At 34.7% G+C, this 26,613-nt stretch overlaps 1 protein-coding gene across 5 annotated transcripts in view; it reads right to left on the reverse strand.

Annotated features, from left to right (window-relative positions):
- Naaladl2 (N-acetylated alpha-linked acidic dipeptidase like 2) overlaps window positions 1-26,613 on the reverse strand; it is a 1,189,792-nt gene that overhangs the window by 488,347 nt on the left and 674,832 nt on the right. For all 5 annotated transcript variants that reach the window (XM_048347099.1, XM_048347096.1, XM_048347098.1 and 2 more), the window contains one exon: window positions 4,870-5,020. In XM_048347099.1, the coding sequence (XP_048203056.1) occupies window positions 4,870-5,020 (151 nt within the window). The remainder of the gene's footprint in view (window positions 1-4,869; window positions 5,021-26,613) is intronic.

Below are 26,613 nucleotides of genomic sequence, written 5' to 3' on the forward strand. Positions count from 1 at the left end.
ATGGTGTTAATGTAAATATCAGATTCATGTACCATTTATTTGAGTGTCTGGCTAATATATTCAATATTTATATGCTTTAGTTTTGAGAATGGAATATTGCTGATTAGAACTTTGAAACACACACATGTGTTTGCGTGCACATGCACAAGTGCATGTAATATGTTGAATTGTACTCTTCTATTGCTGAAACACATAGCAAAAGAAACTACAGATACTATCACAAAGGAAAAAATGAAAGCCTTTCCTCCCATCTTGTTTACCTTCCATCAGGCTTACTTAAGAGGAACTAAATCATAACATATCTTTCATGTATTCTTCTTCTCACAGTTGGTAGCCTATGAAAATCTAAACCCATTTTTCCACATTATTTACATACAAATGTACTTTTCTTTATTGACACACACAACCTTTGACTTACTCTGTAATGATTTCCACCCACCTCTGTAATTCTGCATGAAGTTATAACCACTTTTCTTCTTGTTACTCTTTTTTTTTTTTTTTTTTTGCCAGTCCTGGGCCTTGCACTCAGGGACTGAGCACTGTCCCTGGCTTCTTTTGCTCAAGGCTAGCACTCTGCCACTTGAGCCACAGTGCCCCTTCTGGCCGTTTTCTATTTATGTGGTGCTGGGGAATTGAACCCAGGGCTTCAGGTATAAGAGGCAAGAACTCTTGCCACTAGGCCATATCCCCAGCCCCTTATTACTCTGTCCTTTGGCAGCCTATTTTGTATCACCCCATGCACTGCAGAACTTAATTCAGTACAAAGTTTTGTGGTTCTGTCTTGCCCTACATAGTTAGAATAAGACGTTTTTGCCAGCCATGGGGGCTTGAACTCAGGGCCTGGGCAAAGTCCTTGAGCTTTTTTCTTTTTCAGCACTAGTCCTCTACCACTTTGAACCAAGGCTGCACTTCTGATTTTCTGGTGGTTAGTTGGAGATAGTAGTTTCATGGACTTTTCTGCCTGGTCATTAGATCTGTGATAATTAGATCTCAGCCTCCTGAGGAGCTAGCATTACAGGCATGAGCCACCGGTGCCTGGCTACTAAACCAGTTTTTGTTATATTTGGGAAATATCAAGGGGATTTAGAGAATAAATTAATGTGTTTGATGAATAAAAAAGCTTGCATTAGTTAGAAAGAACTTCATATTATTTAATGTACATATGTGAAAATGGATTCAAGCAACTTAAGGGGATGGGTGGAGTGGTGAGATGGGTAGAAGGATGGAAATGGTGGTATTGGTCATAATGCATCGTACTCATAGATTGACATTTTGAGTTGACACTCTTTTTCACAACTACTTAAAGATAATAAAAATTTTATATATGCACACAATATCCCAAGACATTCTTTCCTGAATTATGACAAGGAATGTAATTTAGTCACTATTTACTCTTTGCTTTAATTCCATAGTAACAAAGAATTATTAGGGTATGTAATGAAATAAGTTAGTAGATAGATATCATGTGAATTTTCCTATGGATAGCACAAACTATTTGCATTATATGCTTTGGAAAAACACAATGATTATCGTTTTTTATAATTCAATTGATTTTTTATTATCTCCAAATAGATGTGCAAAGGAGTTTCAATTAAACATGTCAAACTATGAGTGGAATACATCTTGAATAGATATAAAGATTGGGTTATGCTCCCTAGCAATAAGCTACTGATACATGTGACACTGAATAAATGTATCATATTCTAAGCTTAAACAGTTAGAGCATGCATACTATACTTGAAATGTTTTATTTTCAATTTTTAGCTTGAAAATTTTGTAGCATGACAGAAGTCAAACTTGATAATCTAAGGATTATTATGGTCAGTGAGGAAATGGACTCAAAACTCTTTGAGGTGATGAAGATAAATAAACATGGGAATACAGGAAGTGTCCATGTATCATTTATGGTGTGAATGTTTTAATTTGTGCAAATTTACATAGAAAAATAGTAAATGGTACAGTAAAATGTAAGGTGATATACAGACAAAACAAAAAAGTTAACATATTAATGGGTTGAACAATCTAAATGGCTCAAATAGACTGGCCATTACAGCATTGCATTTACTTTGTTTATAATGACAACCAAACGATAGGATTTAAAAACAAACCTTGAATTTTAGTTGTTCTAATATTCATTAGAGCATAGTTCGTCTAAAACTTATTAGAGAAATAGGGTTCCTAATATTGTAAAACAAAATAGTTTTAATTTCCTCAAATAATTTGACATTATTCTAGTATGAAGTCAGGTAGTTGGTTGATGTTAGAGAAGCCATTATTCATAGGTTTTATTCATAATCCACACCTGCATTCTCATTTATCTATACCTCTAAGAAAAAAAATCTGTGAAGTATTGTATTATTTTTTTAAATATCAATAAAACCATAAGACACAAATATATTGAGAAAAATTCAAGGGAGAGGAAATGAATAAACTAAAGCCATGGATATAAATCATTGTAATTAGTCAGAACTTCCATTTTAAGCCTAAAAAATAGAATGAATTTTGTTCTTTTCCTTTTCTTTTTACTGCATAAAATCTTCATGTGTAAGTAGGAGACTTTATCTCCATCAACATTATATTTTTAAAGGAAATTTTCATGTGATACTATATAAGAGAATTGAGTAACATAGTAGATAATGTTATTTACTTCATTGGTATCTAATCATTAGAACTAAGAAGTCCTTATTATAATTTCCATAAATGTTTCCATAGTTGTTCACTGTTGTTTGAGTATTATGTAGCCAATGTGATTACCTAATATTTTAAAATATTTCTTTTCTAAAAAAATTTAAGGTGATATAAAGAGGGATTACAGTGAGTACATTTCTTGTAAAACTTGTTACCTCCTCCCTCATTTTTCTCCCACCTTCTGTCTACCCCAATCTCCCTGCCTCCGGAGTTCTACAGTTAGTTTACAACTTCTTGTCTTGTAAGTATTGCTATTTCATTGGTTTGTCTTTTACCCTTTGTCTCAACATTTTGATGTTCCCCTTCCCTTTGCTAATTCAGAAAAACATACATATAATACCTACTGTACTAAAATCAAATATAGAGACAACAGAGGCTACACCATAGGGAAGACAAACAAAAGAAAAAAAGAAATAATTTCACATAGTACGTGAAAAATGACAACAACAATGATAAACTACTTGTTTCCATATCTTGGAGTTCATATCTTTAGGAAGTGGCACTGTTGCTCAAGTGGTAAAGTGCTAGCCTTGAGCTGAAAATCTCAAGGACAGTGCCACAGGCCCAGAGTTCAAGCCCTATGACCAACCAAAAAAATTCTTTAATCATTCTAAATGAATGACAAACAGAAAACCCCCATTTGGGAATAGCACAATAATAATTCCAACAGACAGGAGTTATTGGTATTTTTTCATATTCCTATCTTCTAGTGTTCAGAAGTGTGAAAGGAAGATAAGAGGGAGAAAAGAGAGAGGAGAGAAAGGAAAAGAAAGGGAGAGGGGAGGAGGGGATTAAAGAGGAGAGGATCAGAAAAGTACCCTACTGGGAAGAATTGAATAAAATCTGTAAATACTATATTATGTTGAGTTGATGTTGATGATTGTAACATGCTTATCACAGGTTAACAGAAGATAGGTACCAAGAGTCTGTGTATACTACATCTATGAATTTTATGTGTTTGTACTATTTTGAAATTAAAAGGGGACAAAAACATTCAATGTCATTCTGAGAATCCTTAAAACTCTGCAAACATTTTACTGCCTAGGACTCAATTCTACAATTTTACAATAACCTGGGCCAAGAAATTTATTAAGAGTAAATTTTGCCAAATAGACAACTTACAAAAATAGGTAAATACAGTCTCCTTTTGGCAACTTGATATAGACAGCTGCCAAGTATAGCCTTCTGAATGTGAGGAATTATAGCACATTACAATACGATTCATGAGTGAGAATCTGGACTAATATTCACAATGCTATCTAGAAATTATATGTAGACAATTACTAATCCTTATTTCAAAATGGGAATGACAGGGAAAAGACTTAGAAAGTACACTGAGGTCCTAAAAAATAATGCTTGTGTGGATTATAGTAGAGAAAGCACTAAACCACAAACTGAAAGTAATTACATTAAAAAAATCTTCTTAATCTAATTTGATGTACTATCCCCTTGGAGAAAGGTACTAATTGGTAATGCTAACACAAATAGAGAAAAGACAGCTGGATTTGAGGAAGATTAGTAACATCTTTTATAATATTTGGGAAAAAGAAGGAAAACACTCAAAGAACATATGGATAATTCTATTTTGATTAGTTTAATTACTAATTAAATTATTGTGGTCAATAAGTTCGTATCACCCCAGATAAAAAGTATAAAGAGCTTTTTTCTCAGCCAAATTAAATGAACAGGCTATTTGTCAGTGATACGTTGGACAGAAACTCAATGGTGCAAAGAGCCTCTGCCAAAATCAGTCCTCTTTTCATGGCCACAAAATCCTCATTAACATGAATCCAAACAGCTTACTGAGAAAAAGGATATGTAGTGCAAAGATTGTGCTCTGATGCAGCCAGAAACAGGAGGAGCAAATGATGTTCCTTGTCAGAACATCATTCTGTTCCTTGACAGAACATTTGACCATATTATGCTACTGTTCCCTAGAATCTCTTTTGACAGCTTCCCTACCCTAAACAAGGCTGCCATTGACTGTCATAGAGTTATGACAGCTGACTGAAAACAGTAGTTGACAATTCACATGCATGCATTTGTTCATGTCCAATAATATAGTTGATGTCTCCTTAAAAATGTATAGGAGCACACATTTTTGTTTTATTATTTCTTGGTTAATTAGCTGGCATGCACTTACAAATTGTAGGCCCAGAAGTTCAAGAAGAACAAACTTACCAATGCTCGGGTAGCCAGGTGTGGAAGGGTCTCCTCCAGGGTTCAGGGTAACCATGAAATTATCATGGTTAAGATTTTCAGTCACTGGTACATCACAAGGATCAATATATAGAAGAACACCTCCAAATCCAGCCTTTTCCAACAAGGAAATCTAAAAGGGGAGTAACAATTTAAACTATTTTCATATACATTGGAAGTTCATGTATTACCATTCACACATGAGGATACAATATGATTATTCTTGTTTATTATTGTTATTAGCTAGGAAGACAATTATCCAATGCAAATTATTTTATATTTATTCTAACCTCTGCCCTTTTCCCCTATAGGTCCTACAATATTTAGTCAGCGTTCTTACGTTGTTTATGTGTGGTATCAGTGTCTGGCTCATAGAATTTCTCCTTATTTCTTTTCTTTATTAATTGCACCAGCAAGTTTAGACTTTCTACTTCTGTGAATATCAGAGATGACCAAAAATATGTACTCACTTCCTTACATATGAAATGTAACCCCTCTGTAATTCACTTTGACAATAAAGGGCTCTACTCTTAAAAGCATTGGTTCTGCTCATTCCCATGCCTTTACCTAGAGTAAAAATCACAACAGTGTTTTTAATACATTTCCTCCTGAGCCAAGCCTGCCAGGATAGTTGTTAAAACGAAGAAACCATTTCCCATTGTTTGGCAAACAGTCAATGTTTTGAACCTCACAGGCCTCCTACCATATCAGTCATATTCTCCACACAGGATGCCAGGCCAGGCCTGACAGCCAGGAAAGTAAGGGATTGGCCCAAAACCCCATGAAGGGTATGGGGCATCAGTTTCCATCTATCCTATCCTTAAACATCTAGAAATAGCCCCAGGCCACTTCTGAGAAGTCATTTTAATATAAAGAGACCACTTCATTCTGTTTTTCTGTAAGTGTACAACATAACAGGACCGGTAAACTTAACCTTCCCAAGTATTCTGTGTTCTAGCTTGGTAAATTAATTATTTTGGAAAGCATATTAGCATGACTCATATGAGAAACTATAATCATGATTTGCTGATTCTATTTGCTTCCCATAAGAGAGTAAAATAAATTAGAAGACCTTAATGAAATAAGATTAAGATTAAAGGTATTGAATAAAGACAGCTACTACTGCTTATAATGTGACTTTACTTAACACCTATATCTCACTTCCTAATTATTGCTTATTTTTTAGTGAGTTTGCAATAAGTAAGAAACAAGAGTACTTGTGGCCATGGCTGAAACACTAAAGGAGGAAGCAGTCATGCTAATTTTCTCTGTTATTGCACATTATGCATTGAATAAACAGGCTTGGAGTAGGCACTGAAGAACACTGGTAGCCAGGTGCCAGAGGCTCATGCCAATAATCCTGGGTACTCAGAAATCTGAGATATGAGGATCAGGATTCAAAGCAAGGGGTAGTAAGAAAGTCTGTGAGAACCTTCTCCCTAATTAATTACTAAAAATGCAGAAGTAGGGTTATGGCTCAAATTGTAAAGCATTGAATGAAAATAATAACAAAGGCAACAAAAACTAATGGAAAGTGCTCAGGCCCTGCGTTCAAGCCCCAGTACTGGCACACAAAATACAGAAAAGAGTACTGTAAACCAGAGAGTACATTAAATGGGTGTTAGCACCACAAATATTCTTAAAATAGACCTTGAGAAAATTCTTAGTATCCATTTCTACTGGAAACAAAAAATATATAATTATACATAAAACATGATTCTAACTGCATAAAGGAAACAATTAAAAATTTAAAAAATACCCCAAAACAGAATATACATATACTAAACTAATAGCATTTTCCTCTACTTTAAAAGTGTTCTGTACTTTACCATTTGGGCTGTAATATAAAAGCCTATATTTTATAACAAAAATTTTCAAAGGTAAGATTGAGACCCTAAATAAGTTATAATTGACTAATTGACTCCAATTTTGCTCCTTTACCAAAAAACTCAGATTGTGTAATCATTCTATCCTCTGAGTTCTTTTAATAGAGAGGAAGGAAGAATTTAAAGGGAGAATGGGGATGATGAAAGAAAATGTACAAAGACTATATGAAAAAGAGAGCTAGTTTTAAAAATTACTCTTTCAAAGTTCACCATATTAGTCCCTAGGAAGTGCATTTAATGGTCCATGTGCTATAATAACATGCCTGTGTGTGTGCGCATACGTGTGTGGACATGCACGCACATACACACTTACTTGACATTTTTACTCAAAGATCACACTATCACTTGAGCTACACTTCCGGTTTTTGTTGGTTAATTGGAGATAGGAAAATAATATTGGGGATTTTTCAACTTGGGTTGGATTTAAACAACAAACCTGAGATTTCAGCCTCTGAGTAGTTAGCACTGTATTCAGGAGTCACTACCTGAAGTGTAATAGTTATTACTTAAAAGAAAAGATATATTTCATAAATTCTACTTAATGCAAGGGAATATATAAAAATAGAAACAAGTGTTCAAAATATTATAAGTTACTTTCTTAGTATTTAAATGAAAATAATACTGGCAAACAAAACAATTCCATGAAACAGTCTCTCAAGAGAAGTACTTACTGTGAAGATGGTGGAGGACCCAGACACATTTATCATGAACATGCAAATATACACAATCAACATATGATTTCTTTTCTTTTCATTATATCAGTACATGTACATTTGCATATATTGTAAAGACATGATATGTAATTTTATTGCCTGTGTAACCTTACATGTAGATAATATGTCATATAGGTATCATACCATATGCAATATCATTATCATATATGTGTGTGATATTAATAAAATTATATTGCGAGGACAGAAATGGCTTAATTCTACCGGTTGTACCAATATTGTTATTATATTCATATTATATTATATTTTATATTATGATACAATAAATTCCTTGTAACTAAATCTTGGAAAAATGACTATTTTTAAGAAATATATTTTCATAGGTGCAATGAGTAGATTAAAATATTATTTTGTATATGATTTTAATAAGCTAAGTTCCCAAAAGAGAAGTTGCAACTTGATACACACAAATACACACACACACGAGAGTACAGTAGTTCTCTTATGTATAGTTTAACTTTTTTATGGTATTAACTAGTCTCTTTACATTTTTGTTCACAAATATGATGTGATTTCCAGAAATAAATAACCCATATGCTTGAGGTATTCTGTGTCTAGCACATTTGTGCCCTATATATGATTTTTCATTAGTCACTTACACTTCTCCCTGATTATTAGACCAACTTTCACAGTACAATAGGCTGTGTACAGATCCCTGTGTCACAATGCCTCTCTTATTCAGTTCATCTCCTTCCGAGAACATTGGTCAGCTAAACTCTTCAGGAGAAGAGCAAATGCCATGCAACATATGTTGAGAGAAAGCATACTCATATAGCTTTGGTTACACAGAAATTCCACTTTTCTGTGGATATACCACATGTGTAGTTTTGACTAAGCATTGTAAAAATTAATAGGTGAATGAATAAATGAAAAAAAAACAAGGCCTATGATATGATTCAAGTGGTAGAATGCCTGCTTAGTAATTTGTGGTCACTTGCATAGCTTTTTTTCTTGGAAAAATATATATTATGTGATGTAAGCCATACCCAAACAAACATAGGTTGCATGGTTTCCCTCATTTGGTGTTAACTAGAATCAATAATAAACACACTTGGTAATAAAAATACACACTTGGACATGATTAATTACATAGGACACTAGGTATTCACATAATCCAAAGGAGGATATTCTTAGGAGAGGATCACAAAGCCTCAATAGATACGTGCATATGATCTTACAAAATCATGTGCATCAAAATAAGCTTCAAGTAATGGAAGCAAGAGACTTTTTGTTACTATTTTGTTTTCTTTTTTTTTCTCCATTGTTTCTGTTGTTGTTGTTTTCTGTACTTTTTGTCTTATCTGTAAGTTCATCTGTTTGGGGAGGAGGGTAAGGATAGAGTAGAGGAATGGAGGGACAAACGGTAAACAAATGCAGTAGTAATACTCACTAGAAGCTATGTTGAAGATGAACTATACCATATGCCAGGAGGGAAAACCAGAGAGAACGAGGAAAGGGGTGACACTGTTCAAAAAGATAAGTACTCATTGCCTAATTTGTGTACCTATCATCCCTCCATACATCATCTTTACAATGACACTAAAATTTAAAAATGCAAAAGAAATTATCTATTTTTTTTTACAAAAAAAAACATCATTATTAAGACTTCAGGGGCACTCTCTGTTCCCTGTATATTGTATGTATTATGTTTGGGGGCTTTTTATTTATTTATTTTTTTTGCTAGTCCTTGGGCTTTAACTTAGGGCTTGAACACTGTCCCTGGCTTCACTGGACCTCTTGAGCCACATTGCCACTGTGGCTTTTTGTGTTGATGTACTGAGGAATTGAACCCAGGGCTTCGTGCATGGTAGGGAAGCACTCTACTACTAAGCCACATTCCCAGCCCCTGTAGTCACTTTTATAGAAGTAAAATACTGACATTGCTATACAAAGTTAGCTACAGCAAGGCCTTCACTTTCAAAAGTTCATTCTACCAGTGGGATGTCTAAATTTTTATCTTGTTTGATAACCTTGATTTACTGACCAAAATGGTTCTAACATTGATATCATTCCTTGGCACAAGCTAGGAAATAGTAATTCCCTTTATTCTTTTTTCTTTCTTCTTCCCTCCCTCCTAGTATCCCTCCCTCCCTTCCTTCTTTCCTTTCTTTCATCTTTCCTTCTTTCTTTCCTCATTCCCTCTCTCCTTTTCTCCCTACCTCTCTCATTTCCTTCCTTCTTTACTACTAAAAGTATATTTAAAACACTTTCCTTATATTGATTCTCAGGAGATATAAGTAAATATTTTAAATTTTTCATTAAGCTTCTATGAGATGTAAGATATAAGGAACACTGTAGTATTTATATTTACTATTTGGACAAAGGAGTCTTTTGAGCCATTGAACTCTTCCACTTCAGGTTTTTTTTTAATGTTTAAGTATTTTATTGTTATTATAAAGGTGATGTTCAGAGGGGTTACAGCAACAAAAGTCAGGTAATGAGTACATATCTTTTTAGATAGTGTCACCCTTTCCCTCCCTTCTTACCCAGTTTCTAGCCCTGCCCTTCCTCACTACAAGTTTTAGAGTTCATTTTCAATATAGTGTCTAGTGAACAGTACCACTGTTGCTTTTATTCACCCTTTGGTCCTCCATTTTGTGCCCCCTCTTACCTTCCTCAAAACAGACAAGCAAGAAGAGAACACAAAAATAACAACAAAGACAAAACCTCTTGTTTCCATTTCTTGGAGATCATTCCTATAAATATTATGATCAAAAGCACATAGGCATTGTGCCTTTGTGTTACTCCCCTAAGAGCATCCTTCTTTCAGATTTATTACACAGTTGCAAATCCTTTGAGATTTATTATTATTCCATTTCAGATTTGTTATTACACAGTGAAATGCTAATTTTGTTTTCCAAAATGATTTCACAGCATTCATTCTCAAAAATATGCTGCAAATTTTTGCATAAGAACAATCGCATAATCGTGCTGGGTTAAGGAGATAGTGTTGACGATGCTATCAACTTTGCATTTATGTTGGGCATGTTTCTACTTTTAGGAGGACCTCAATCAGCATTTTATTCCCAAGGAGATATTAAATATTGTATAAATTTACTGAACATGTTTATACAAATTGTCCATCAGTGGTAGTTACAAATCCTTCTGTAGCTCAACAGTATTTTAAATCACGTTTTCCATGAAATTAGAAATCACTGAATCAACCTCCTACACACCCTTCCCCGACCTTGTTTTACTAGTTCAAAGAGCCTCATAATACTGAGCCAAACAATCCTTGCTCTGATGGATCCAGACTCAGCAAGATCGAGCTGCCTGCAATAGCCAAAGAGTGACTGAGAAATGGTTCTTGAATACCCCCAAGACACATTTCAGTTTCCAAACCACACTGAGCAACTTCTTTCATGGCTGCACAGTGACCACAACATCCATGCTAACAAAAACCTCCACATTATTTGCATCAAGTAATTTTTTTTTCTTTGCAGAAATAAAAAAAAATTGCAGTTAAATTTAGCTGTAATAGAGTAAGATCAACTTGGTTTTCATCTTATATGCATAGTATTTAGTAGAATACTTGGCACAAAAATAATATTTTGAATATTGTTGAGTTGCACATAATTTAGAATAGAACTTATATCAGGTAATGAATGGATGAATATGGTACAAGCATATAACTTAGAGTCCATGTTAAAAGCACCTGAGTTATTTTGTTTTACTTTTCACATCCTGGGATCAAAATCCTATGCAGTACATATTCTTGTGATTTCTTATAAATATTGTGATGATGTAGCATAACTTGAATTTTACAAAGCAAATCATTTAACTAAAGGCGTTTTGTCCTCTGTCCTTCATTTAAATGTACACTTGAAATATTTTTTCTTTCCCCTTTTGTTTTGTTATCTAGGAACATATATTAAGTGGTTGAGGCTAGCCCAATGGTGTTTGACATCATGATTTTATCCTTCCATATAAGTGTCTTTACCCTGTTTCAGGAAGATTGGTTCAATATTTCTTGCCATGTACATTATTAATTAATTTCTTTTCAGGTATTATACATAAAGGTAATTCCTACTAATTACCAGTAGTCACATCTAAAATAAATGTTATGACAAATTCATAAGTAGAACACAGTGAAATTGTTCACCAGGTCTTATAAAACTCTAAATTTATGGAGGATTATTTTTATCAAGGTTGTTAGTCTGAGACCTATTCTGGAATTCATTCCATTCTACTGCTTTGAATAGAAATCATTTGGGCATTAAAAAGGAAGATAGTTTTCACCTTCAGGAAAATAATTCTTCAGAGAAAATCAGAGCCTGGGAGGATAAGAGACAGGATGTTGCTGTAATTTCTATACTTTCCTCCTTGCTTCCTTTTATTTTAACTTTTCAACAGAAATCTCTTTTCTAGTCCAGAAGGAGGATGTGGTGGTAACTGTCATTTAGACAATCTGCTTATTCTCTAAGTCAGCAAGAGGGTAGTAGTTGGATTCCACAGGTGGCCTTTATTCCACTCACAGATGCTTCTAAGTTGTCAGCTCACTCCTTTGAACTGACTGAACTTGGCATGCTCTTTTGATTTTCCCTATTCAGGATGCCTGCTACCTCCAAATTGCCACATGCATTTCAAAGACCAGACCAGGAGGCTCATGTTTGTCCATCACGTAGCAACTTCAGTCCAGCTCTACAAGTATCATTTTACCTTCAGACCATTTCTAGCCAGGCCTCGAAGTAAAGCTATGCAGGAGGCTGGACTCTGAGCATTGCAATTTAAAGCCTGCCTGGCAGAAAAGTAGGTAAGAGTCTTATCTACCATTATTACCAAAAAGTGAGAAGGAAAAGTGTGGCTCAATTGATAAGAATGTCACCCTTGAACAGAAAAAGCTAAAGAAGAGCACCCTGGCCCTTTGCTTATTCCCCAGTATTGGAACAAAAATAACACAAATATAAAAATATAAAATAGAAACTACTTGGGCCTCCATGATGAAATATAAACATAACATAAAAGTACCAGGGATGAAAGTGGAGTTTTCTGAATTCAAATCTGGAGATAATTTCACTAAAATACACTTTCCTTTTGATCGTACATATGTTCTTTAAAAATTGGCTAGCAAAAAGTGAGTTTATAAAACACATCTGGTACTTCTTGCTCTGCCCTTCTTTGTGAAAAGATATTGAAATCAATACTATGAGGACTGTGTGCCTATTGCTTTAGATTGATAGAAAGAACAGACATGCACTTTTCAAAAGTACTATTTGTAAGGTTCACCAGAAAGGAAAAGAGAGAAAAGAGCAAGAAGGAGTAAGAGAGAAAAGGGAAGAAGAGTGGGGACTGTGTTGAGCGGAATTATATAGGAAAAGAGAGGAGATATGGCCAGGTGGATTGGATGTGACCTCAGAGAAGGTGGAGGTAACTACTTCCAGTTACCTAGGTAACTCAGGTACTGTGCGCAGACTTAAACAGGTGGGGAGCATCTGCATGGAGCTGTGAACCTTACATTCCGGCCTTTTAATAATTATGAAAAAGGGCACCAACTCTCTCTGGCTACTTCCTGTTGACAAGGGGCATCAGCATTAGGGGTAAAAGGTGGAGATGTGGCCCCTCAGGGAGAAGACAAGCATCAACTGTCCCTTGGTGGTAGATGCCAGTTCTTGCATGAAGCCTGGAAGAAGTCTCATGAGGCAAGGGCTGTAACTTATTAGGAATTGACCACGAATACTTGTCAGAGTTATTTCTCTAAACTGCCTGCTTTTTCTTTTGGCTTGAGGAGATCAAACCGAGAATGATTAGCCTTTGAGAGGGAATCTGGTGGGGGGGGGCATGGTCCCTGTAACCCAACCCGCATCACACTCTTGCAAGCACAAGCCTAAATGTTGGGCCATTGTGGCTGGTTTTCTAGCCTATGAGGCATTGTGACTTTATGGAGTAGCCTGGTGAGGACATGAGGAGTCCATAAGGATGTAGAAGGGGTTCCACAAGGACATAGATGGGGGTTCGCAAATATATAGAGTCAAATTCTCGATCCAGGCATCCCTGAAATGAGAACAGACTGGCCAAAAGGGCATTAGGGGTCCCTCTGGCATGGTCAGACAAACAGAGGGCCTGTAGATGGGAGTCACTCACCAGACTTAGAGAGGAGATGGTGTGGTGGATGCATAGCCAACAATGGTAAAGGCAAGAAGTCCAAAGTGAGGTCCTCCAGCTTTTGGCAGTTTGGTGGAAGGAGGGCCGGTCAAGGAGGTGGATTCACCCTCAGAATAGCAGAGGGAGGAGGGGATCTAGTGACTCCTGACTCTGTTCCCTCCTGAGTCATGGCACCAGATGTAAGTTTCTCCAGAAAGGAAAACCACCACACGATTCAAGAGAAAGGAATTTATTGGGGGAAAAGCAAACTGCTAGCCCACACAAGATGGAGGTGTGAGGAGACAGAGGAAGGAAGAAAGGAAAAAGAGAGAAAAGGAAAGAGAGTGGGGACTCGTGTTGAGTTGGATTTTATAGGGAAGGCAGGAGACATGGCCAAGTGGGTTGGATGTGACCTAGGAGAAGGAGGAGGTAACTGCCTCCAGGTGTACCAGTTACCTAGGTAACTCAGGTACTGGGCACAGACTTAGGTGGGGGGCATCTGCGTGGAGCCCTCCTGGGTAGGGACCTTACACTATTATGGAGATTAAAATAACTTAAAACAATACATTGAAGTATTAGGTTATAGTCTAAGAGCCATAGTATCATAAAAATAAAAGTGAACTTAAAAATATATGTAACCTTTCATAATAAAGTTCTTAATTGTTTAAATTAAACAGCTTTGGCATATATGGGAAATAAGTATATTTAATGATGATAATACACAATCACTTCTTCAGCTTTTTTTGTTCTTTGTCCTAGGGCTAGAACTCGGGGCCTGGGAGCTGTCCCTGAGCTCTTTACTTCAAGGCTAGCACTCCACCTATTGCATATCAGTACCATTTACTGTTTTCTGGCAGTTAATTGGAGATAAGAGTTTCATGAACCTTCCTACCTTGACTGGCTTCAAACTGTGACTCTCACATCTCAGCCTTCTGAGTAGCTAATCTTACAGGGAAATATTTTGATATTTTCCTTCTCTACTAAAATCATACTCCTGGTAGGTGTCTATTGTGACCTGTGACTTATATATTGGATTTTAAAGGTGTGAATAAATGTGTTTCTAAGATTTCTGTTTTCTTTGGTATGTTTCAGAAGTCAATTCATGTCTATTAAGGTAATGAAGACTCACTGTAAACACAAGGAAAGGAATGCTTATATCATTCTTTCTCAAAATCACTGAACACCTTAAACTGTGTTTTCAAAATGCTATTCTTAATAAATCTGAAATTATTTAAATAATTCCAGTGAGATTAATAAGAATTGAATTCTGCTTTCGGCAAGAGAAAACCTTGAAGTTATTTAGAAGACTTTCTGCAAAGTCTTCAAAAAAGTATCTTTACTTTACATCATTAAAATTCATAAAAGAAAGAGGGAAGGGAGGAAGAAAAGAAGGAATAAAAGGAGTTAGGGAGAGAGAAAGGATGATTGGGTGTAAAAGAGAGAAATGAGGGAGGAATGGGAAGAAGGAGAGCCAGAAAGGAAGAAGAGGGAAAAATGGAGATTAAAAAAATCCTATTTCTAAAGTATACATATGTGTTTTCCCCACACACTCCTGATGGCTTGAATTCAGGGCCTACAGTTAACTAAGCCAATACTATAATACATCAATCTTAACGTCCTTTTGTATTTGCAATGCAGAATCTCACTTTATGCTTGAAAGGGCTCACAATGTGATTCTGCTTTTGTTTGTCTTTGTTCCTGGATGACAGACCTGTACCATCACACACAGTCATTTAGTGAACAGAATCTCCTATACCCTTAGGCGGGGAGACTTGAACTTTGTTTCCCTACCCTCAGTCTCCCAAATAGCAAGGATTAAACACTTGATGGACTGCACCCAGTTCATATTTGTTTACTTTTTTTTTTAACTCTAAACATATCTCATTGCAGCCTCATAATAGCTTGTAAAACTATTATTATAATGTGGTAATCCTGACACAAAAATTTCTCAGTCACAAGTAGCTACTTAATTAATGTCAGATTTCAGATTTGAAAATGTGTTCATATAAAGTCACACTGCTCCTAAACAATGTGAAAGATATAATAGTGCAAATTTCCAAGTTTCAGTGTTTATAGAAAAAAATTATATTAAATTATTTTTCAGGTTTCTCAATAGTTGCTGTATGGAAAAGGCTTAATGTTTAAAATTATATTATTTTTCCAGACTTTGGAAATACTGAGGAATTTTTTTATACTTTAGTTTATCTTAGAGAAAAAGAGTTATGTTAGTTCTCTATTTTAATTATTTTATTTTATTTTTTTGCAAGAAGTCAACTCTGTAGCTTGGCTCATAAGCAAGATAGCAAATGGGAAAATTCTGGATCAAGGCTAAGAACCTCCATCCTGGTACTGCCATTAAGCAGTGGAAGTGAGATACACCAGTGAGTAACAATGATAAAATTTTGCAAGTTTATTTTCAAAGGTCAATCTTGAGGAAAAAATGAAGATATTGTTCCATTATCATGTAATTCCAAACTCTATTTGCTTTGCATTGTATGTTTGATTGAAAGAGCTGGAAATCCTAAAATCTTCCAAAAGCTGTATATGTTTTTATAAATCTCATTTTTTTCTTTATAATTTTATGTATTCCACTCCCTATAAAAGCTTATGCATTAACAATTTAAAATAGTGATTTGTGGCACTTCTTTTACCAATCAGTGAACTACACATTTTGCTATCACATTAATTTTATCTGTTAATAAACCAATCCACTTCACAGGAATATAATTTCTTTACCCTCTTGAAATTAATTTGCTTAATTATATAGGCTGAGTAAGAAGACATGAGCAGCTAAGGGATGTTCCCATTCCTAGGCCTTCTCAAGGATTCCATCTAAAGGATGAAAATCAGATGCATGGTTCATGTAAAGTATTAAATTACAAGGTAAATTCCATGTTATCTTCTTTAGTATTACTAATTGGAAAGATTTACTGATGCCAAAGAAGAATCAGTGTGCATGCCTCTTGGTACAGCTTATAGATCACTAGTCATTACCTTTGCAATCCTCTCTGGCAGAAATTGACAATTAACAATATAAACTTGAGGTTAAAGACATATTTTTTCCACTTTCCTAGCCCAGAAATGCTTTTGGCTTTCTTGAGCATCCTGAGTCTCTGATTCCCTTTGGAGTGAAGAACTACATTATTTGCATATGTAATTTCACTCATATCATAGATATGGCTTAAAGAAAGAGGTGGCAAATCACATCCTGACTCTGACTTACTTTGTAAACTCTACATTTAGTGTTCAATCAACCATTACGCTTCCCAAGCAGATGTTCAACTGGACAATTTAAGGCATCATTTCATTAGACTGTATCCCAGGTGATAGTGGTATTTATGACAAGAGCTCCTACTCTTTTCCCTGACTCTAGTACTGTATTAAGGGAGGATTCTGTACAAGAAACACATCCAGTTTAATAATCAGTGTGCACAAAAATGATGAAAAATGTTATCTTAGATACATATTTGTCAAGTATCTCCAATGTGATAAAGAACATTCGGGCAACATTAGAAAACATGGAACAGGGATAAACATTTTAAATAGGAGAAAACATTAGGAAGTCACCTCGTGCAGCCCGACATTTTTCTATAGAAAAATCTAATGCGTTTTTTTGGCAAAATAATATTTTTTGTTGCATAGAAAGTTTTATCCCCTATGAATAATATGTAATTCTATTTAAACAATAAAACAAGAGTGGAATTATACTTACGCCAGCATATCTCCCTATTCTGGGCATTTATAGAAATGATTAAAGCTATTGCACACAACAAATGGGAGTAAATATACTTTGTATTTTTTCCTTTTAATTGAATGATCCTTGCTCCTGTTGTAATAACAGGTTTATTTGAGAGTGACTGTAATTTGTTATAAAACATCAGCTTTTATAAATGGAAAATGCTCCGAGAGAACACTGGAAGATGTTTATATATTACTATTTATATATAAATGTTATTTGTATATAACTATTACTATTTATATGTAACTATTACTTAGTACCTCCACTAAATTTCAAAAACTTGATACAAATTAAGTATATACTTTATTGCTAGATCTTGCTTACCAGTGCTGAGAAATCCACAATGTTCAATTCTAATTAAAAATGAAATTGAACTGCAATTCCCTGGAAACCAGGGCTGATCAGACTCAATAAGCGTTACTTAATTTATTTCAGAAAGAAAATAATTGAATTGCTCATAGAAAAAGGCAGAAATGCTTACATTGTAAAAGAAATGTATGCTTCCAAATATTTTAAAATTTTACTCCATTTTCAAATGTTGGTGGGTGTTTATACATCTTACATGCATACATCAAGAGATTCAAGGACACAAGTATATATGTTTCTGTTCATTTATCTTTACTAATATCTATCACTCTCTTTATGTGTACATTCACACACACACACACACACACACACACACACACACACACACAAATGAACCAGAATGGCCCCATATCTTACATATTTGTACTTTTCTTGTTGGACACATAAATCATTACTCATTGTAATTAACTTTTCCAGTGCGATTTGTAGTTTTGCAAAAAGAAAATGACCAAGTTTAGACTTACCATCAGTTACTTTTTACAACTACTATAGGAGTTTTTTAAAGTATTAATTAATTTTCTGATTATCATTTCATTTACTTTTATTTGTTTAAGAAAATGTCACCCAGTGAAGTATTGTAATTTTTCCATGGCTATTATTGCTTTATAGTGAAAATGCAAATTTTAGATATAAAATAACAGGAGAATATGAGAAAATAACATGAACATAAATGAAGAAAAAGTATATTGTTGTTGAAGAGCAGGGCATAAGATTCTTAGACACCTGCATTTGATTTTCCAATTCATTTACCAATAATCAAGATAAAGATAACAGAGTTCTAGCACGTTTGAAATTATCCTGAAATGAATAGTTTCCTTTTCAGAAAGATTCTTCTTTATATGAATGAGTGGATTAATGTGTGACCATTAAAGAAAAATTCTAGACACTATTCAATTTAACACAGAAAAAGAGTGGCAAACCCATATAAAATGTTTGAATTTAAAAGTAGTACAATTTGATCTAGTTGATGGTGTCTCATATGTGTAATCCTAGTTACTTAGGAGGGTGGGATTGAAGGATCCTGATATGAAGCCAGCCCAGGTAGACAAGTCCATGAGACTCTTACCTTCAATTAACAGCCCAAAGAACAGGATGTCAAGGTGTGGCTTGAGAGGTAGAGTGATGAATGAGCAAAGGGACAGTGCACAGGCCCAGAGTGCAAGCCCTATTACTGACCATAAGAAAAATTAATAAAAGTTGAAGATGCATATTGTACAATTATGAAATATATTAAAGACATAGTCAATGTCTATGGGATAAACCTGAATCCACCAAACAAAATTAAGTAAATACTCAAGTGGATTATAAATAAGATAAATAAAATTATATACAGATTTTCCTGTTGTGTATATAGTCTTGTGGATTTGAAGAAACTCAAGAAGTCAATAATAAACTTAATATAAAGGGAGGATATATTTATCAGAAAAGGGACTCCCCTTTCCACAAACATTTAAAGTGTAATTTATAAAATTAGTTGAAGAATATTTAGTGACCATAATATTTGCCGTAATTGAATCCACTAGAAAATAAAATAGTAAACAAAATTGATTCATTCCTAAAGATTCTTAAATCACAAAGCCAATCAAAAGTACCTAATAAATAGGACAGACATTAATCTGATTTGGGGAGGGGAAGAGGAAGCACAGAAATAAATGGTGGGCTAAAAGGTGAACCAGTTCCACTGAGATATTCATTAGATACTTTTTTTGGAAATGATCTCTATAACTTGCTGGGGGAAGGGAGAGGTGGGGAAAAAACTGAAAGAAAATTAGAGAAGGCAGAGCTGGGAAATGGCCCAGTAGCAGAGCGCTTGCTTAGCATACATGAAGCTCTGGGTTCAATTCCTCAGCACCAAATAAACAGAAAAAGCCAGAAGTGGGGCTGTGGCTCAAGTGGTAGAGTGCTGGCCTTGAGCAAAAAGAAGCCAGAGACAGTGCTCAGGCCCTGAGTCCAAGCCCCAGGACTGGCAAAAATAAATAAATAAATAAATAAATAAATAAATAAATAAATAAATAAGAAAATTAGAGAAGGTGTGACACTGCTAGAAAATAAATTTACTCCTGATTTAACTAACTTTAACCCCCTCTGTATCTCACCTTTACAATAAAAAATGAAAATAAATAAAAGTAAGTAATAATAAATAGAATGGGTGACAACTAAACTTTTTGGATTCAGGGCAACCATACACTTATCTAAAGATTATGTTTTATATAATTATAATTTATATACTATAATTTACAGTTTGTATATTTTATATGGCTTATAAATATATTATAAAATAAATATATATAAGGTAGTTTATATATAGTTTATAGAATAGTTCATGTATACTTTACATTGAAATTTATTCATTTTATTCATTTTTTTAAAATTTTTATTGTCAAACTAATGTACAGAGAGGTTACAGTTTCATACGTTAGGCATTGGGTACATTTCTTGTACTGTTTGTTCCCTACTCCCTCATTCCCCCCTCCCCCCTCCTCCTTTCCCTTTCCCCCATGAATTGTTCACTTGATTTACACCAAATAGTTTTGCAAGTATTGCTTTTGTAGTCGTTTGTCTTTTTACCCTGTCTCTCGATTTTGGTATTCCCTTTCAGTTTCCTAGTTCTAATACCAGTATACACGGTTTCCACTGTACTCAGTTGTGGAAAGAAGAGATAACATTAAGTCAAAAATTTAAGGAAATACAAAGCAAAAACAAAAAGGAGAGGTGCATATAATTTTCAATTTTGTGGGCCTAAACAAGTATCTATACACTGAACTAACTACAACCATTGAGCTCAAAACAAATTTATCACAACTGACAGCAAATTGAAGATCCTAGCATATGGATAAATTAAATATTTCTAAGGCAGCCTGACCACATCCCCAGACTCAAATCAGACAAAATATCCAGCAGTGGAACATCTGGCTCTGCAGCTGCCAGGCGTGCACATGGCTGGAAATGAGCTTTGACTTCTCTGGGAAACTAAAGAGAAGATTGCCAAGGGGAAAGGCCTTTAATAAAGCCAACAACAGGCAGAAACAATGCCAAATTAATATAGAGATTAGTACAGGCATATGTCATTTTGTCTCAATTATAAAAGCCATATTTGCAAAAAGGAGAATGATAGAGGTGCAATTGTTAGACATTTCCTTAATAAACACCAGTCTGTCTCACATAGAGCAACGTCTCTGACCACAGGAAGATGGGAAACCAAGAAGGATTGGTCTCTTCTATATCTGCACGGTTTAGTAGAAAAGACAGCTCTGTAATAACTTCATTTTTATAAATCCAAAAGCTTATGACCTTAGCTCAGGACTGTCAAGGAGGGAAAAAGAAACAGACAAGACTTGATAACTCACATAGAGTCAAGTCAGCACAATTCCACCTTAATTTCCCATCTATTTCCTCCCCATGTTGGACTGATAATAATATTTCTTTGTTATTGGACTCAAAACATATACCTCCTTTTGTAAACTTTTATTATCTCTAAGTGGTTGCACAATATTTGAATTTATAAGTACAATGCATCTTAACCAATGTCACCCATGTGATCATTCTTATCAACTAGTTACACAGTTCCATTTTCATATATATGTATATATATACATACATACATTCATTCATACACATACATTAGGTATTATGACTGTATCAGTCCACCATTCCTCTCTCCATTGGTCCCCTCCCTTTGATCTCCCTTCTTCCAGACAACATATGTTTTAGCTTCCTGGTATTTATTATATTGAACTCTGTGTTAGTAGTTCAAAGGTTTTATACCAATGCCAACCTCCCTGTGAATACAGTGCTTTAGATGATAAGTTTATGTTTATACACATATGGAACAGTATGTTTTCAGATATGTTTATAATTAACTTCCATATTTGAGAGAAAACATGTCCTTTGTCTCATTTAGCCTGACTTAATTCACTTAAAATAATTCTTTCCAGGTCCATCCATTTTCCTATAAAGAACATAATATGCTTCCTTGTGGGTAAGTGAAATTCCATTATATATGTGTGTATGTATATGTAATTGTATACAACAAGATAGATAATATAAAGTACACAATATATAAATCGTACACAAAAATATGAAATAGTATATAAATTTATATATATATTTATAATATTCTTGATCCATTTGTCCATGGTAGGACACCTGGACTGTTTCCATATGTTGGCTATGGTGAATGGGCAATGGGCAAAGATGTACAAATGTCTTTACAAGTACAAGATGTACAATGACTCCTCATTCAAGCTCTTTGAGAATATTAGTTCTCAAAACTATTAGAAGTAATATCGGAGCAGTTTTCATTGGGTTGTTTAGGTCTAACTCTAAATGTTATCACAAGGTAACAGGAGTCGTCTCCTTTGATGATCCTTCATACTTCCTTTAGCTTACAAATTTATAATTTTACAAATCTTTCAAGCAAGGAATCAAAAGCTTATTATGAAACCATAGTCCTAGGTCCCCTACTGCTCTATGGGAAGTATTGACAACATTTATAAAAGTATAAAATAAGATAATAGAATAGATAAGCTAAGAAATCAAATCAACGAGAAGACATCATTGAAGTCATAGAATCTGGGATGCCTTGCTATTGTCTGTCTTCTCGAGGAGTACAATCCTTGTGGGAAACTTCAAAAAGGAGAACAGAGGTTAAATTCTCAGATGGGAAATTTTGTGTAGGGTTATTTTTTTTTTTTTTTTTTTTGGCCAGTCCTGGGCCTTGGACTCAGGGCCTGAGCACTGTCCCTGGCTTCTTCCCGCTCAAGGCTAGCGCTCTGCCACTTGAGCCACAGCGCCGCTTCTGGCCGTTTTCTGTATATGTGGTGCTGGGGAATCGAACCTAGGGCCTCGAGTATCCGAGGCAGGCACTCTTGCCACTAGGCTATATCCCCAGCCCCTGTGTAGGGTTATTGAAGCAACATTATAATAATGCAATTTTTACACAAAAAATTAAAGAGCCACTAATAATATACACCATGAAATTTTGTAATGTAGAGATTCATGCCAGGTATTACTATACATTTTAGGATTTAAAAACACTCAGGCAAATATCTGAAACTTGAACAGTGGTTTTCTTGGTGGTATTCTCCCTCATTCATATTATGCAAATGCAAAAACCCTCTAAAACAAAAACTATTTTTAGTAATTGAAGACATTGTAGTTTTTTTTTTGTTTTTTTTTTTTTGTTTTGTTTTGGCCAGCCCTGGGCCTTGAACTCAGGGTCTGAGCACTGTCCCTGGCTTCTTTTTGCTCAAGGTTAGCACTCTGCCACTTGAGCCACAGCGCCACTTCTGGCCATTTTCTGTATATGTGGTGCTGGGGAATCTAACTGAGGACTTCATGTATACGAGGCAAGCACTCTTGCCACTAGGCCATATCCCCAGCCCCTGACATTGTAGTTTTTAAAAGCATATTTTTCCTTCCTATCCATACTCTATCAGATAGGCCTCTGTGTGCATTGAATGCACATATTGTTGGCACTTTCTTAAAGAAAGCATTTGTCAAGCATTCTATATTTCGTAGAGCAAGAAGGGTTATCAAAAATTTACTATCTAAAGAATGTTTACTAACACATTATGGTTTAAAGTCTCATAAGTCCTACAGAGATATTATTAGGATGGACAAATAATGATTAATATTAAAGCCCTAAAAGTAAATCCACTCAAACACATATGGGTAAAACAAATATTTGCCTTTCATTCATTCCTGTGTAACATTCACCTGAAATCACTAACTTATTTCCTCTTGTTTATTAATTAATTCCTATGCTATTATATAGTTCAAGTTACACTATTTGGGATGTTATAAAATCAAGGATGAATAGAAAACAATCAGAAGCACAATTCTATAACTCAGAATTCTCAAAAAGCTACATGTATTTTTAAAATGGGAAAGTATTCCTTTTTCTTCTTAATATCCATTATTGCAGCCTGCAATCATATGATCAAATTCAATCAATAATTTATCTTCTTAAAGTAAATTGAAGCAATCCCCAGGCCTGTAATGCATATAGTTAATAATGCCCTCTACAGGAAGAGCATTTGAATATATCGTACAAGCACTTATTTCTTGCATTTTTCTCCCAATTCACATTCTAAGTAAAGATTTTCAAATCCTCAAGGTGTGAAATCAACATTATTATTATTATTATTATTATTATTATCATTATTATTTTGCCAGTCCTGGGCCTTGGACTCAGGACCCTGGCTTCTTTTTGCTCAAGGCTAGCACTCTGCCACTTGAGCCACAGCGCCACTTCTGGCTGTTTTCTGTATATGTGGTGCTGGGGAATCGAACCCTGGGCTTCATGTACAGGAGGCAAGCACTCTTGCCACTAGGCCATATTCTCAGCCCCGAAATCAACATTATTGATTAATCCAACATGAATATCCAGAGCAACTGGTGTCAGAATTTAGAGATAGATGTTATTTATCACTTAACAAGCAGGGAGGATTATTGTGGCTCAGAAGTATTTCATAAATCACATTCTTTAGGTACACATCAGTAGTTATCTTTCCTGCCAATTTTCTGTATTTCCATAGCTACTTTCTTCCTGCTTCTCTTCTGCACTCATCCTCATTACAGGAATAAATGAAATCATAGCTAATTGAGTGTGTTTCCGCATGAATTTTCATATCCAGTGAATCAGAAATGGGTAAAAGAGAAATTGGATTTAATGTTTTAAGAAAGCAAGGCAGAAAAGACAGCTGCATGTGTTCATGCAGTAGGGTATATAAATAGTTTCCTACATTGTGTTGATTCTGGCATGGCTGCCATTGCTTTGATAGAATTAATACACCTTCAAAATAAGTTAATAATAATGGGATTAATTTTAATTGCCCTTAAAAATTCAAGTGAAGAAATTGGAAAAAAAATGGAAAGAAAATTGGAAAAAAATACTTCAAAAATTGAAATAAAAATTTGAATTCAAATGGAAGTTGTTCATTTACAACTTGAAACTTCTTTCCTGGTTATGTTCAAATGCAGTAGGTTTATTGTAATTAAAAAATAAAACAGAATAGAGATGAAAAACGCATACCTGAGTGAAGTGAAAGGCCATTCCTGAGTGGTGACTACACAGAAATTAAGTAGGAATTCAAGGATGGAAACAGAATGTCCCAGAATAATTGCAGGTAGGTATTTGGGAAAACAGAGATCTATGGAAACTCTAGAACTTTCCAAGTTTATATAGGATAGGATGTAGTCCAGTAAACCAGTTAAACATGGTTGGGTTTGTTATGTCTTACTTTTAAAAAAAATTATCCATGTCTTTATTGCCAAAATGCTGTACAGAGGGGTTACAGTTTCATATGTACGCAAGTGCATATACTTCTTATCCAACTTTTTACCTCCTCACTCATTTTCCCCCATGCTCCCTCCTCCCCAGTTCCCTCACCTCCCTTGAGTTGTGGGGTTGGTTTAGACCATACAGTTTTACAAATATAGCTGTTGCCTTGGTTTGTCTTTTTATTCTTTTTCCTCTCAATTTTGATATTCCCTTTCCTAGTTCCAATACATGTATATACAATATCCAGGGTACCAAAATGAGTTATAGTGACATAAGTGGTAAAACCATGGGAAGACAGACAAAAGCAAAAGGGTTTCACATGGTATGTTGAAAATAACAACAATAAACTACTTGTTTCCATAACTTGGAGTACATTTTACGTAGTATCATCTTATATGTTTATATGGACATAGCTATTGAGCTATTGTGATCTTCTGTTAGTATTATCCTAGACATGGACTAATTATTCCCAATGAGGGAGACCATAGAATCTTTGTTTCTTTGGGTCTGGCTCACTTCACTTAGTATGACTTTTTTCCTCCAAGTCCTTCCATTTCCTTACAACTGGGGCATGTTGACCAGGCTACCCTTTAGTACTTGAAGTCCTCCTTCAACTGCCTCTCAGTGACTGGGACTACACTTGTGAGCCACCATGCATGCTGAGCAAATGTCTTTTTCTGTAGTTTTCTTTTGGCAAAATCCTTGCTTCATAGACTAATGAAAGTCAAGATGTCTCTTTAGAAATTTCATTGAAATTTTATTTGCAATCAAATACTCACTGCACACAAAACCATAACTAAAATCCAATGCTCTGAGCTATAAGCAGTGACATGAAAGTACTTGATCAATCATGGTATGCTTAAGAATTTATATTAATAATTAACTAGCTTCTAAGTCCATCTAGACCAGTGCTCATAAAAGATATTAGTTTCGAAGGGCAAAAGTTTAACTTAAAACTAAAAAAAAGTCCAAGAAGAGAATGTGGTAGCTTCATTATGTGTATATGAATATTTTGTTGCTATGCTTCCTTAAGTCTTATTTGTAAGAAATTAGAAAATGAAAATACATTTTTATTCATTCAATATCATTGTATATGTGCTTCCATGGGCTCCCATGTTAGGCACAGTATCCGGAATAAAATGACTAAAGAATAATGTACGATATTTTCCAGGCATTGACACATCTGAATTCATCATATTTGGAAATATGCAATGAATGACCTAAACACAACTGAAAGTTCATGCTTAATTACTTCAAGTTTCATTATATGAGTATTTGCTACAGATAAGAGTACAAGTGATTAGCCTTGCATATTACTATCATTACAACATTAACACTCAAAACTTTCTAATAAAGTGACTTAATTTAGAGATAAGTAAAACACACATAGTATCCAACAAATACATAAAGCAATTAAATTGCATAAATATTTTCCCCCTAGGATTCTAGTAGCTGGTTTAGGAATGTTGTTCTTCCAAAGACTTAGTGAACTCCTCTGAGAACAGGAGGCAATTTGATGTAAAAAGTGTATCTTATATTAACAACATTGTTAGAGAAAACAAAAACAAAAAAATTGCAATCATTTTTTGTGTGTATTGCAATTTACACTCAAGCCCTTAGATTTTTCACTCAAGGCTG

This window comes from Perognathus longimembris, chromosome 5 (assembly GCF_023159225.1).
Source record: "Perognathus longimembris pacificus isolate PPM17 chromosome 5, ASM2315922v1, whole genome shotgun sequence".
NCBI lineage: Eukaryota > Metazoa > Chordata > Mammalia > Rodentia > Heteromyidae > Perognathus > Perognathus longimembris.